The 13839-nt window shown below is 45.0% G+C and overlaps 1 protein-coding gene across 1 annotated transcript in view; it reads left to right on the forward strand.

Annotated features, from left to right (window-relative positions):
• The first annotated feature begins 4801 nt into the window (after nt 1-4801).
• LOC103736356 (zinc finger protein OZF-like) overlaps nt 4802-13839 on the forward strand; it is a 47041-nt gene continuing 38003 nt past the window's right edge. The window contains 2 exon segments of the mRNA XM_029564817.1: nt 4802-4980; nt 12014-12140. Of these exon segments, the coding sequence (XP_029420677.1) occupies nt 4978-4980; nt 12014-12140 (130 nt within the window). The 5' untranslated portion in view covers nt 4802-4977.

Raw genomic sequence — 13839 nt, forward strand, 5'->3', positions numbered from 1 at the left:
GTGCTGGGTGCCAGGTGTTAGTCTCTGTAAGTTTCTCCACCCTCCCAAGATATAAAGTATAATAAATTCACATAAAAATATATTATATGGTTTGTCTGGTAGTGCAAGAGACCCTGAGAGAACCTGATGGACAGGTGCTCATGAGCCTCTCCAGTGAACCAAGAGTCTGGGACCAGGGAAGGTCCAGAGTGAGGGGCAGGGGCTGGTGATCACCTGTTGGGCTCATGTGGGTAGACAGAAACTAGGAGGGCAGCCTAGATCTCTGCTGAAATCATGAAGGGTGGAAGTAGCTAGGACTTGTAATATATGCCTGTAATTCCTGTTGGGAGGCAGAGGAGGTAATTCAAAGCAAGCCTGGGTTACACAGTAAATCTGAGCCAGCTTGGACTACATCAGATCCTGTCTACAAAGAAAAAAATTCTCGAGACAGGATCTCACTGGTTGGCTTGGAACTTGTGCCATGACTATGCCAACACTGTAATTTCCTGAACAACAACAACAACAACAAAAATCCTAACTTTTCAACTTAGTTTTTGAGTGGGTCTGGCCAGGCATGGTGGCACATGCCTTCAGTTCCAGCACTCAGGGGCAGAGGCAGGTGGATCTCTGTGAGATAAAGACTACCCATAATCTTATTCAAAATGGTTTCTCCAGCTCCAATCACAGAAGTCCAAGTTTGACTCCACCTGTCTTAGTTTATTCTTCATTGCTATGACAAAACACTCTGACCAGTACCAACTTGGGGAGGAAAGGGTTTATTTGTCTTACATCTCCCAGGTCGCAGTTCATCAGGGATCCCAAGATAGGAACTCAGGGCAGCAACCTAGAGGCAGGAGCTGGAGCACAGGCCATGGAGGAACGCTGCTTACAGGCTTGCTCTCTTGGCCCCTGCTCAGCCTGCTTTCTTATGCAACACAGGCCCACCTGCCCAGGGGTGGCACCTCCCACAGTGGGCTGGGCCCTCCCACATCACTCATCAAGAAGATGCCCCTCAGACATTGCCACAGGCCAGTCCAATAGAGGCAATTCCCCGACCGAGGCTCCCTCAACCCAGGTGTGTCAAGTTGACACTAAAGCTATCCATCACACCACCCAAATCTTAACAGACTATCCTGCCTTTTTAATCCCTAGTTCTAGAGTATCTCATTCACCCAAGGAATGTGTCCTTTCCAATCTCCACTGTGTGCCACTTTTCAGTGCTTTGATACTTAATTCTCAAGCATACCTACGTTCATTCATTCATTATCTTTGTAGGAGATAATGACAACTCAACCAAATTGAGTTGTCAAGTGTCAGGTCACAAGATTCAAGAGCACATGGTTTTGCTGGGGTTAATTAAAAGTCATTAGTCCAGATTATGTTCATTTATAAAAATTCATTTCCACAGGAACTCAGTATGTAGACCAGGATGGCCTCAAACTCATAGAGATCTGCCTGCCTCTGTCTCCCAGTACTGGGACTAAAGGCACGTGCCACCATGCCCAGCCCTGAGTGCAAAAGTTTTTTAAAAACAAGCTTACAAAGAAAATGTGGAAGGTAGGAGAGCTAGACATGAAGGTCTGGTCCATGCAGGGGTGGAACCAGAAGACAAAGGTTCCTAGTTTGGGCCAGAACCTAGATGAAGCCAAGGAAATGGACAGAGCAGGGGCAGAGCTGAAGCTAGAAGGCAGGGTTAGGAAGTCTGTCCTAGTGGGTGGTCTAGGAATGGAGGGGCAAGAGAGGACTGGAGGCAGTCCTAGACAAGTTGGCAGTCAGATGAGTGAAATCAGAGGGTTCAGGATGAGGCCCAGAAGGAGGGATCAGAGCTGGAGACAGCAAGAGCAAGGGTCAGAAGTAGAAAGCAAGGTCAGCTCCAGCCATGGAGGAGGCTGCTGTGCTAACTCGGAAGAGGGAGTGGGGTAAGCAATGAAGGTGGGGGCCATCCAGACCAGCAGTGGCTGCACCATCTTAAGGCTGTCAACGAGCAGGGAGCAGGTCCCCTTCATATCCTGATGGAAGGACAGATCTGAGAGTCTTTAAAGCTCAGTGGAAACAACAGGGATCTGCATCCTGTCGCTGGATACAACCTCTGTTGATTTAGATATGCCAAGCCCTACCCAGGTGGGCACTCTTTCTTTGCCAGCCCTGCAACTCTGCCCTGGAATAGGCTGCCTAGCTGGCAGGTCATCCTGGACCACAGCTATATGGAGAGGCCTGATGGTGGATGCTGAGGCAATCACAAACATTGGGGGCTGGGTAACTCTCACTCCACTTAGTTGGCAGTTCTAACTCTTTATCATGTGTGAGATTATTTGGGAGCATCTACAGAATGCAGCCACTTCTCCCCGCCCGCCTCCCAGCACCTTGGCCAGCAACCACTGGCTTCCTCTTAGATTAATATTGTCTCCTCTTCCAAGGCCTTCCTGCTTCCACCTTGCCCTTGTGTCTGTACCCCACAGGACAGACAGAAGGACTGTTTCAGAACATGCCTCTTGTACATCCGAAGCCCTCACCTTCATCATAGGCCTTGTGTGGTTTTAATTGAATTTATTTTGTGACAAGGTACCACCACCTAACTCAGCCTGTTCTCACACTCATGATAGTCCTTGCCAGTCCAGAGCCTCCCAAGTCAATGGCATCTTTTTTCTTTCTTTTCCATGTCCGTTGACTGCATCTCCTGCCTCTCCCCTCACTCAGTCCTAACCTTCGTGCTGTGGTTCTCAGACGTACCAGTTATGTTTGCTTCCCTGGGCTTTTGCATAGAATCTTTCCTCTGCCTGGAACAATCCTCCTTAGATATCTGCAGAACTTGATGCCTTCATTCTGGCCTCTGCTAAGATGCTATGGCAAATGTGTACTCCCACCACCCTCTCCCCATTTCCTTTAAGTCATTGCATGGTATATTGTATAGTCTGTCTGAATCTCTCCCACAAGAATGTTAGTTCATTGGGTTGGAGAACTGGCCCAGTTGTAAGAGCACTGGCTGCTCTGAAGAGGTCCTGGGTTCGGTTCCAGTTCCCAGCACCCACATGGTGGCAAACAACCACCTGTAACTCCAGTTCCAGGGGACTGGATGCCACTCTTCTGACTTCTGCAGGCATTGCATGACATGGGTGCAGACAAGATACTCATACACATAAAAATAAAAATAAAATTTCAAAAAAGAATGTCAGCTCTTTTAGAACATGACTTCACTGTCAGTGCCCAACACACTGGTACAAGTGCTCAGTGACCATGCAGGGAATAAATGACCACACCCCAATAGTCACTTTGTACCTCCTGGATGCTTTCAACTATGTTCCTACATCTGTCTCACCCATCTGTGAAGTGGGGGAGGTGAGTCTGAGGTAGGAGCATCATGAGTTTGAGCTAGACCCTGTCTTAAACAAACCAAACCGAACAATAAAAACCCACAGTGGTTTCAGATGTAGCTCCCTGGTGGAGCCATTTGTCTAGAATTAACCAGTGCAAGGTTGAGATTGTAGCTTTTTTTTTCTTAAATTTTTGTTTTCATTTATTTTTATTTGTGTATCTGTGTGTATGTATGCTTGTATTGGTATGAGTGTGGGTGTATGTGTGTGTGTGTGTGTCGGGGGGTGCCTTCAGAGACCAAACAGAGTCTGGAGCTGGAGTTACAGGCAATTGTGAGCTGTCCAATGTGGATGCTGGGAACTGAACTCAGGTTCTCTAATGGCAGCAAGCACTTTTAACCTCTGGCCATCTCTCCAGTCCCCAAGGATGTAGCTTTGACACAGACAATTGTCCAATATGTGCAAGACCCTGGTTTCCTTAGCCTCAATGAATCAATAAATAATAACCATGTATTTGATCAAGTGCTTTTTCACATGCCACCTGCTTCTTCCTAACCAGATCTCTGCTTAAGCACACAGAACTCAGTTCAAACCAGTTTCCCATGTTTGTGAAGGAGTGTCAAAATCCAGCCTCCAGCAGGTTTGGGGAGGCTCATCTGGACAAGGCATAGATTGGACAGTGGGCTCCCCTTAGCATTAGTGCTAATGCTAAGTCACCTGTTTGTGGAAGCCCAATTTGTCTCACAGGTAAAGTACAGCACACGGTATGGCCACAAGGCAGCACAGATTATGACAGGTGAATCCCTGAATCTGTATCTTTAAAAAATCTGGATCTGTAGACTGTGGTGGTTCATGCCTTTAGTCTCAGCACTTTGAAGGTAGAGACAGGTGGATCTCTGTGAACTGGAGGGCAGCCTGGTCTACATAGCGAGTTCCAGGTCAGCTGGGACTACAGGGAGACCCTGCTTCAAAAATACCCTTCCCACAAGACTATGCTGTCTGTGTATATGCAGAGAGCCTGCATAATAAGTAAATAAATATTATTTAAAAAAAAATCCCTGTAAAGCTGCATATTCCTGGGCATGACCCTAGTTACCCTTCTTAGGGGTTGAGGAGGTTAAGTGAAGACAGGAGTAAATGGTTTCAGAAAACCCTCCAGGCCAGACTTCAGTAAAGGCAGAGCCACAGTAGATGGGAGGGGGCTGGAGGAATTGGAGATAGGAGAGGACATCCAGATGTCCAGACCTGGAGCTTTCAGTAACAGGTCTGCTGGGTGGGGTTCCACTTTTTTCCTCTGGGAAGCCAGTTCAACTGAGCCACATATTTGCTCTGATTAAAGGCGTGCGCCACCACGCCTGGCCTCTGCACAGCCTTAAAGTAAATTCACTACCGGGTTTAGGGACTGCATACCTGTAATCTCTGCGTTTGAGAAGGTACCTGCAGGCAAAACTTTGTTAGTCCGGTTGTATTCACTGGAGAGTTGGTGCATGGACTGTCACTCAGGGCATGAAAGGGTGGGACCTAAAGCTCTCTCCAATCTGCCACTGGCCTGAGGACTACCCAATCCCGCACACTGACCAGAGAGTAGCGTGCGGGCTTTCACATTCTTGTTGGGGTCTTGACTTCCGGACGTGGCCATTTTGGGATTTGCTCAGGTTTTCCGAGCCTGCAGGTCTTGAATCTGGACATGGTGAGTGCGGCGTGCGGACGGGGAGGGAAGCTGTGTCCCACAGAGCAGGCGGTGGCGGCTCCCTGACTTCCGTGCAGTGTCCCAGGCCTGAGCCCTGGTTGGGGCCGCGGTGCTCCAGCTCCGGGCCCTGCGTCCGGTCCCTGTCCCTGCACCGGGAGCCGGGCTGCCGCCGCCTGCAACTCCGCTGGGGCGAGTGGCCGGTCCGAGCCGGAAGGGAAATTGACCTCCATGTCTGCACACTGGCTCCTGATAGTTTATGCTGTGGTGCACCCGGGGTCTGCAGGGCCCTGTAGGGTGGCGGGCTCCGGGCTGGGCGGGGGTGGCTCAGGGGGTTGCAGAGGAGCGGCGCGCAGGTCAAGGGTCCCTCCTCCATGGCCCCAGGGCTTGGAGATGTTTGGTTTCCTGAGCGGTGTTGCGGATGCGTGGCAAACCCACTCTCTAGGACTTTCCCTGACAACTTCTGACTTGATAGTGTTAAAGTGGCAAAAAACCCCCAAACAAACAAACAAACAAACAAACAAACAAACAAACAAACAAAAAAACCCAAACCCAAAACCCTTAAAATTAACTGGTCAAAAAATAAAACCTCTAATCTATCTGTTGGAAGACCCATCTGTTCCATCAATCAATCACTGGACCACCCCTAGGAAGTCATGCTAAATAGCGGTGGATTACCTGGTGTGCTAGTGAGATAGTGAACTTCCCTACCTGGAGTCCCCCTTCCTAAAGTTTCCTTCTCACTCTATGGCTTGCCGGCGTGCTGTGAGTCTGACGGCAGGCAGGCTCTAAACCTGCATGGCTTCATGACTTTTTTCCCTTCTCCCCTGCATTCTCCTCTACAGGGCAGCTGCTGAGCTTCACAGCATGTCTACCTCCAGGATTTTTCCTAGAATGCTCTTTTCTCATTCATAAAAGACTTTAAGAATGGACTCAAACAGAAGTTTTAGGACAGACTATTAAGTCAGCAACAGACTGGGCAAGTGGTGGCTAGTTAGGGGGCTAAAGATAGCCCAAGATAAGCTGTAACTAGGTTTTGGACCTGTAACATTGCAAACTCTACACAATCACAGAAGTTCTAATCAGTCATCAGCCTTAGGAGAGTTTTCAATTTCAAGATGCAGTTTTTCTGGGAACTTTTGTTCACACAGGAAATGGCTACTGTACTCTTACCTTCTGACACTGTCTGTGGGTCCTGGTTCCCTGTACAGGCGTCTCTGCAAATCTGTTCCTCCCTCTTTCCTCTCCACCCTTTTTTGTTTGTAGTTTTGTTTTGTTGATATTTGATTTTTTTGACAGGGATCACTCTTTGGCCTAGACAGGCTTTGAACTTACAGCAATTCTCCTGCCTCAGCCTCCTGAGCAGAGATTTATATAGTTCTAAAGCACCAAGTCCAGCTCCCTATCATTTTTTTTTATCTCATCATTTGTCTCTCTGTCTCTGTCTTTGATGTGTACAGAGCCCTAGTCTGGTAAAGCCTATTGACTTACGTGGACCCACCCAGGTAGATGTTTAACTCAGTATGCAGGATTTCAGGAGCAGTTGTGTGCAAAGGCCTTACCCCTTCCCTCCTCCTCCTGTCCCCTTCACTGCCTTGTTAAGGTGAAATATGGGAGGGAGTTCTAGGCTAGGGTTCAAATCTTATCTCCAAACCAGGCATTAGAGTACAGACCTGTAATCCCAGAGCCCTGAGGTAGGAGGAAGAATTATAACCTTAAGGCCTCTAAAGTGAGTTGAAGTTGAATTTGGCAACTCAGTGAAACCATGTTAAAAAAAAAAAAAGCAACTGAGGGCATTTCAGTTGTAGCGCACTTGACTAACATGTGAGGGCCTTGAGGTTCTGTACCTAGTCACTTTCTCCCTGTGGTTCACCTCTGAGAAGCCAATCCCCTGTCTTTACAACCCATTTGTTCTGGAGAATAGGATGATGTCATCCCCTGCCTGCCAGTGTGGTGGGGTCACAGCAAGGCAAGAGTAAAGAACTGCCTTCGAAATTCTTGGGGTTGCTTTGGGGCCCACTAGCCTTGCTCTCTGGAACTCTCAAGCACAATGCAGAAGAGTGCATTGGGAAGCTGTGCCCACTGTAAAGAAAGGGAAGCTGAGGCCAGGGGTAGGGGCCTAGGGGGAGAGTCTCCCACTGTCTGACCCTGTAGGGCAGGTGGGGAACTGGTTTGTCCCTGAAAGGACTAGAGCACGTTGTGCCTGCACTAGGCACAGAGGGGTTTGAAAGAGCTTGGAGAGTTGGTTCTGATGGTTTCTACTCTCTGAGGATGAAGAAAGGAAAGGGATGAGGGAAGAAGAGCTGTGGGAACCAGACAGTGTAAAGAAAGACAATGTGAGGGAAGATGTGAGGGCCTGAGGGAGAAGGAAACTATCCCAAAGGAATTCCTCCTGCAGACAGCAGTGCAACTCTTGCCAATACCCAGTACTGTTCACAGGAGGAGCAGATACTGGGGACCCCCTTCCATGCGGTTTGGGAGTGGAGAAAGGGAGGGAGAAAGGGAGGGAGGAGGTAAAGAGGTGTTTGGGCACCCAACAGGGATCTGGGTCAGGAGGTCTCCTCTCCAGTGTCAGGAACTGAGGCTGTGGAATGAGGGTGTCTTTGCTTACTGCGACGGACCAGCCCAGACCGGGGCAGTTCAGTCCGACGGGAACAGGGTCATCGAGAGGGTGGACAAGGAGTCGGCGAGTGACAAACACACAAAGGAGCTTGATGAAGGTCTGAGTGTATTTTTGCAGCTGCAAGGTTTGAAATATATACAGCAAAGATTGCAAAAGTTCATCATCAGCATGACTGTTCTGTAATTAGTCACTTCCTAAGATTTTCAGTAAAAGTGAAACAATTTTGCCAACCATCATGTATAGCCAAAACACATTTCTTTATCTTATCAACCTGGTACCAGTCAGCAAATTCCTGCTTTATGATACTATGGTATCTACTACCAGTTTTTATTACGCACTCAGAACTCTGTTTAGTTTTGTGTTTTCAGGTCAGAATGACCTTAAACCATGAAGTACTTTCAATATCAACTGTGCATGATATTTCATTTTTAACTATTTGATAACATTCCTTGCTTATTTGTAGTGGGCCATCGGGCTTCTAAGTCATTCTTTAACCCCTTAGATCCTAAAAAATCATTTTATGTTAGGAACCTATGAAACCATATTTCCCAGCTATTTTTCCAATCTTTAACTACAGTCTGTAGTTGCCTTTTAATGCTCTCTTGTTGATCTTTTATCAAAAGACACCAAGGTGGTCTTAATCTTGCCAATTTATCCATGAATTGTAATGAATACCAAGAAACCCTTCTTCTATCTATATTTACTAATCTATGTCTCTCTTCTAAAATTCTGTTATTCCCTGGACTTTCCAGCATTAATTCTGCTTAACTACTTCTTGTTGCATCTGAAATAGCTTTCATTAATAGTGATGCATCTGGAGGCAAAGTTGTCTTTTGTGATTGAATTCCTGAGAACTTTTCCTGCATACTAGGATAATTAAAAGATTTCAATGAAGGCAGTGACAGCGGTGTCAAGGACACCAGGTGCTTTCTGGGCCCCTGAAAGTCCATGATACAGTGACAGAAACAAAGATAATAGCAAGTAAAAGCATGCCAAGTACACTGCATGTTTTTTAGCACAGCCAATTCCAAGAGGCAACCTTCCTTGAAGTTCCAGCCTCAACCCATGGAGGATCTCACGCGGGCTTCATTGGAGATGGCGTGACAGCTTACCTTATGCTGCTGCCACCTCATTCTTACCTGTGTGTCACCTGTTTTCTTCTGGGCTTTCCAGATGTGTGGGAAACTGGGTCTCAGATCCAGAACCCTGACAAGCGGTTCAAGTAAGGGTTTAGCACTTTCCTGGAAGGGTTTCCAAACATCATTTCCTCCTTTCCACAGTACCATTTGTTCCTCATGCTGTGTTCCAAGCAGACAGTATTTTATCATTCTTTTCTCCAAATCCTGGAGTAATTGATTTTTTTTTGTTGTTGAAACAGAGCCCCCCTGTAGCCCCAGCTGGCCTGTAACTTGCTATGTTAACCAGGCTGGCCTTGATCACAGAGATCCATCTACCTCTGCCTCCCAAGTGCCACCACGTCCAGCTCACATTCCTTTTTAAAAATTTTATTTATAGCCAGGTGTGGCAATTTTTGCATGTGGAGGACTTCATTTTTGCCATGCTCATGTCCTCTCAAACATTCGTCATCTGTGACCATTTTGACATGGCTCTTCTGATGGCATGGTTAGACTGTTAGTAGGTCTGCTATTTGGCACACTTAGTCCTTCATGTAAACTTGTGAAACTACAGGTTGTCCAATAGTTATGGGAATTGTTCTGGGAATAGACAAGGGATCTGTGATTTTTCCTTTTTTCTGTATTACTGCTGGAGATTTTAAACCACAGTAGTGGTTATGTGCCCATTTGTTTTTCTGGGATCTTGGGAGATTTGCATGTTCTCAAAAGCCCGTTTCCCTAGAGCTTGGGGGTTTATCCTATGTTCCTTCAGATAGACTAAGTTAAAGTTGGGATACTCAGTGAACGGACAAATTCCTGCCAATGGCAACTGGTGGACCTGGAGATGTCATGTAGTAAGAAGATGGCTCTGACCGTGCTGAGCTCCCAGCCAGGATGCCAGAAGCCTACCAATTTTGCCATGTTAACACTGTGGAACAAGTTAAAGGCTCAACTCTCAGAAATAACAACTAGCAAACCATAGTAGAAATTCCCTCCAGGGAGAAATAGGACTTTTGGGTATTAACCCCTTTTCTGCCTTAATCTCAGGGGATGAAACCCATGGAAATATTTGCCTTAGCATATGAAACTGGGAGTTTATTCTGGGCTCTAGATAGAATGGTGTGTGTCTATTCACACAGAATGATGGAGTTGGGGTGCTGCATCAATGCTCATGATCTTCCCCTCAGAGTGATGTTTGGGGCTTTGAATCATTTTCCAGTAACCTAGCACATCATCCAAAAAAGAGTTCATGGCCGAGTGTGTCTAAGAATTCCTAACTTTTCTTAGTTGCCCAGTGTATAGAAGTCGCTGAGTCATTTTTGCTTTGGAGAGGGAAATGAGACGTAGATGTTTATTAAACCTGTTGTATGGATGGGAGTCAGGAATGTGTTCAAAGACTTCTTAAATGTTTTCCAATCATGATCCCTATTACCTAAGAAATCTCCTGTGAACCCAGATGCATAGGTATGCAAAATAGCTATGTAAATCAAACACTTACTGATAATAAATCATAAAGAAATTGATTTTAGAAAAATTCTTTGATATACACAAAATTTTGCCAGTTGTTAAAAATGTGAGCAGCTTTGCATATAAATAGATTGGATGTGCTTTTTTATCTAACCGGTACAAGTCAAATATATACTAATATGATATTTAAATGCTAAGGAATAAAGGTAGGAAAATATTTTTAAAATCTTTCTTTTCTGGGACTGGAGAGATGGCTCAGCGGTTAAGACCACTGACTGCTCTTGCAGAGGACTCGGGTTCAATTCCCAGAACCCACATGGTGGTGGTTAACAACCATCTGTGGCTTCAGTTCCAGGGGATCTGATACCTTCTTCTGACCTCTTCAGGCACTGCATGACACGGGTGCACTTACACACATGCAGGCAATATACTCATACACATAAAATAAAAGTAATAAATACACTTTCTTTTCTGTAATCCAATCTTTGTGTTTATATAAGAACAGAAAACTATGCGTAGTAAAACACTGCAGTTTAAAACATACATTTAAATTTTTGGTTTATTTATTTTGGTTTTATGTGTATGAGTGTTTTGCCTGCATGTATATAAGTGCACACATGGTGTGCAATGCCCATGGAAGACAGAAGAGGGTGTTAGATTCACTGCACTATTGGAAGTTGGGTTCAGGGAACCAAACCCAGGTCTTCTAGAGCCACTGAGCCATCTCTCCAGCCCCCAAATATACATTTAAACAAAAGGAGTTTTAGGTAGTGATCCTCTTTGTTTGCATAACAGATCATTTAGTGCTAAGAGCACATGCTGTGGGTTCACAACAAAAGCTGCAGGAATGCCACTCCATGCAACATGAGTGAGTGTTGGCAAAGAAAGAAAAAAAAACAAAACCTTGGATTCATTAAAAATTTCTTTCTGAATTAATTTTTGGTTATTTCACATCTAGAAATCTCGTACTTTGCAGGTTTTTTGTAGCCCTTGCATTCATTTATGTGACTCCCACAGGGGGTCATGACCAACAGTTTAAAGCCTATTCTGTAGGTAGTGAGGGTAGAGCTCATGTTTCTTCTGGGCCCTCACTGTGGCATAATGCTGTGCCTTCAGCCCCAACACTGTCTTTGCATTGTGTGATTCATGCTTTACTGATTTAATGCCATTTTTACATGGCTAGGTTTGTGTATGCTTTTCTCTTGCTCTTAATAATGCAAGCCTTGCATACCCTTGTATTCATCTCCAAAGTTTGTTCTCATTGAAATTTTTTGGAGAATGCTTTATGTTTTTTTATGAGTCACTACACTAATACGGTGTTTTCTTTCTCCCATTATACAGTACACACTTCAAACTTTACTTTTTTTTTTTTTTGCCAATGTGTAGACTTTATTACGTAGGCACATTTTTAAAAAAATAAACTGATTTTACATAACATTAACCACAATAGTGCAAGAAGTTACACTGAGTGAGGATGGATGATGAAGGAAAATACAAGCCTTAGATCAGCTAAGCCATTCAAGGGACCTTGGGTTTATCCATTCCGACACACTGAAATTCACTATGGACACTACAGAAATGGAGGGTGAAGAGGTGCCCACCTCAGTCCCTCCTTGTCTAAAACATTGATCCTGTTTAATCCCCTGAATATGACAAAGTTTTCTCCAGATGCTGTTGACAGGTGAACATACAAAGATAAATGAATGCCGGCTGAGTCAAACTTTACTTTTTATAGAACACTGTTAACACATATGTTCACATAGATAAGTGAAGTCCTATTTTGTGTTTACAAAAATGAATGCTTGAATTGATGAGAAATGTGTCATTGCAGGGGTTGGTGTCCTTTGAGGACGTAGCTGTGGACTTCACCTGGAGAGAGTGGCAGGACCTGGATGCTGCTCAGAGGACCCTCTACAGGGACGTGATGCTGGAGAACTACAACAACCTGGTGTTCTTGGGTGAGTCTGCCTCCCCTGTGACTTTCAGTAGCAGTTACTGTCTTCTTGGTTGATACATGTAGGAATCATTCCTAACGTTTAGCACTAATTTAATATTAAGCATTTGAAGTGACATAAGGCAATGCTACACATTTATGGAGAACAGTATAACTTTTCAACACACTTAGATAATGAGTGCCAACCAATGAAGGTAATCAGTAGGTCTATCCCTGCAGGCATTATTTGTTTGTACTGGGAACATTTAAAATCTCTCTGATAGATACTGTGAAATAATCAGTCAGTTGTTGTCAAACATAGGTTTACTACTCCACTGTAAAATTGAAGTTGTCTGTTCCAAATGCACTCAGAAAATACTAAGTATACTCTCTCCATTCTTCTCCCCTATACATTTTCCAAACACCTGTAACCACTTTTAAATTTTTTCTCTATTTCTTTTTTAAAATTTTATTTTCATGTGTACGAGTGTTTTGCTTGCATGCATGTAAATGAATAAGTGTGCAGTGACCTTGGAGACTAGAAGAGAGAATCAGATCCCCTGGAACTGAAGTTACAGATGGTTGTTAGCCCCCACGTGGGTGCTGGGAACTGAACCGGGTCCTCTGCAATAGCAGCCAATGCTCTTAACTACTGAGTTGTCTCTCCAACCCTAGTCTCTATTTCTTTTTTTTCTTTTTTTCTTTGGTCTTTTTTTTTTTTTTTTTTGAGACAGGGTCTCCCTGTAGTCCCAGCTGACCTGAACTCACTATATAGACCAGACTGGCCTTGAACTCACAGAGATCCACCTGCTTTTGCCTCTTGAGTGTTAGGACTAAATCAGGCATGCGCTACCAAGCCTGGCTGCACAACGGTATTTTAAGCTCAGGCATTTTTGGCATCAAAATGAACAAAGTCAAGAAAATAGATTATTTGTGGGTAAGAAAAATATCAGAATTATAGTTTTTTAAAATATTTCATTTTTATTTTATGTGTATGAGTATATTGCCTACATGTATGCAAGTGCACTCATGTGATGCAATGTCCCCAGAGGTCAGATGAGGGCACCAAATTCCCCTGGAACTGGAGTTAGGAATGGTTGCTAGCCACCATGTGGGTGCTGGGAATTGAACCTGGGTCCTCTGCAAGAGCTGCTTACTGGCTTGCTCTTCTGGCCTGTGCTCAACTTGCTTTCTTATACAGCTCAGGACCACCTGCCCAGGGTGGCCCCACCCACAGTGACCTGGGTATTCCCACATCACTCAACAATCAGGAAAATGCCTCATAGACATGCCCACAGGCTTCCTAGATCCAAGTTCCTGCTTTCAGTTCCTGCCCTGACTTCCCTCAACATGGCCTGTAACTTGTAAGATGAAATAAACCCCTTTCTTCCCCAAGTTGGTTTTGGTCACTGTTTTATCACAGCAACAGAAAGCAAACTAAAACAATATGCATGTGGGTGGGTGTGCACGGGCCACAGCGCACACATGTGGAAATGAGAGGACAACTTTCAGGAGTTTATTCTTTTTCCACCATGTGGGTTCCTGGCATTGGACTCAGCTCATCAGGATTAGTAGGAAGTGCCCAGGTGGGAAGTGCCTTTATACGCTGAGCCATCTCAATGCTAGAGAAAATTCTACTCTTCTGGTTAAATTTTGTTTGTTTGTTTGGTCTCCCTGTAGCTCCAGCTGCCTGGAACTCACTCTGTAGACCAGGCTGGCCTTGA

Source organism: Nannospalax galili, unplaced genomic scaffold (genome assembly GCF_000622305.1).
Source record: "Nannospalax galili isolate Female #2095 unplaced genomic scaffold, S.galili_v1.0 scaffold558, whole genome shotgun sequence".
In the NCBI taxonomy this organism is placed as follows: Eukaryota; Metazoa; Chordata; class Mammalia; order Rodentia; family Spalacidae; genus Nannospalax; species Nannospalax galili.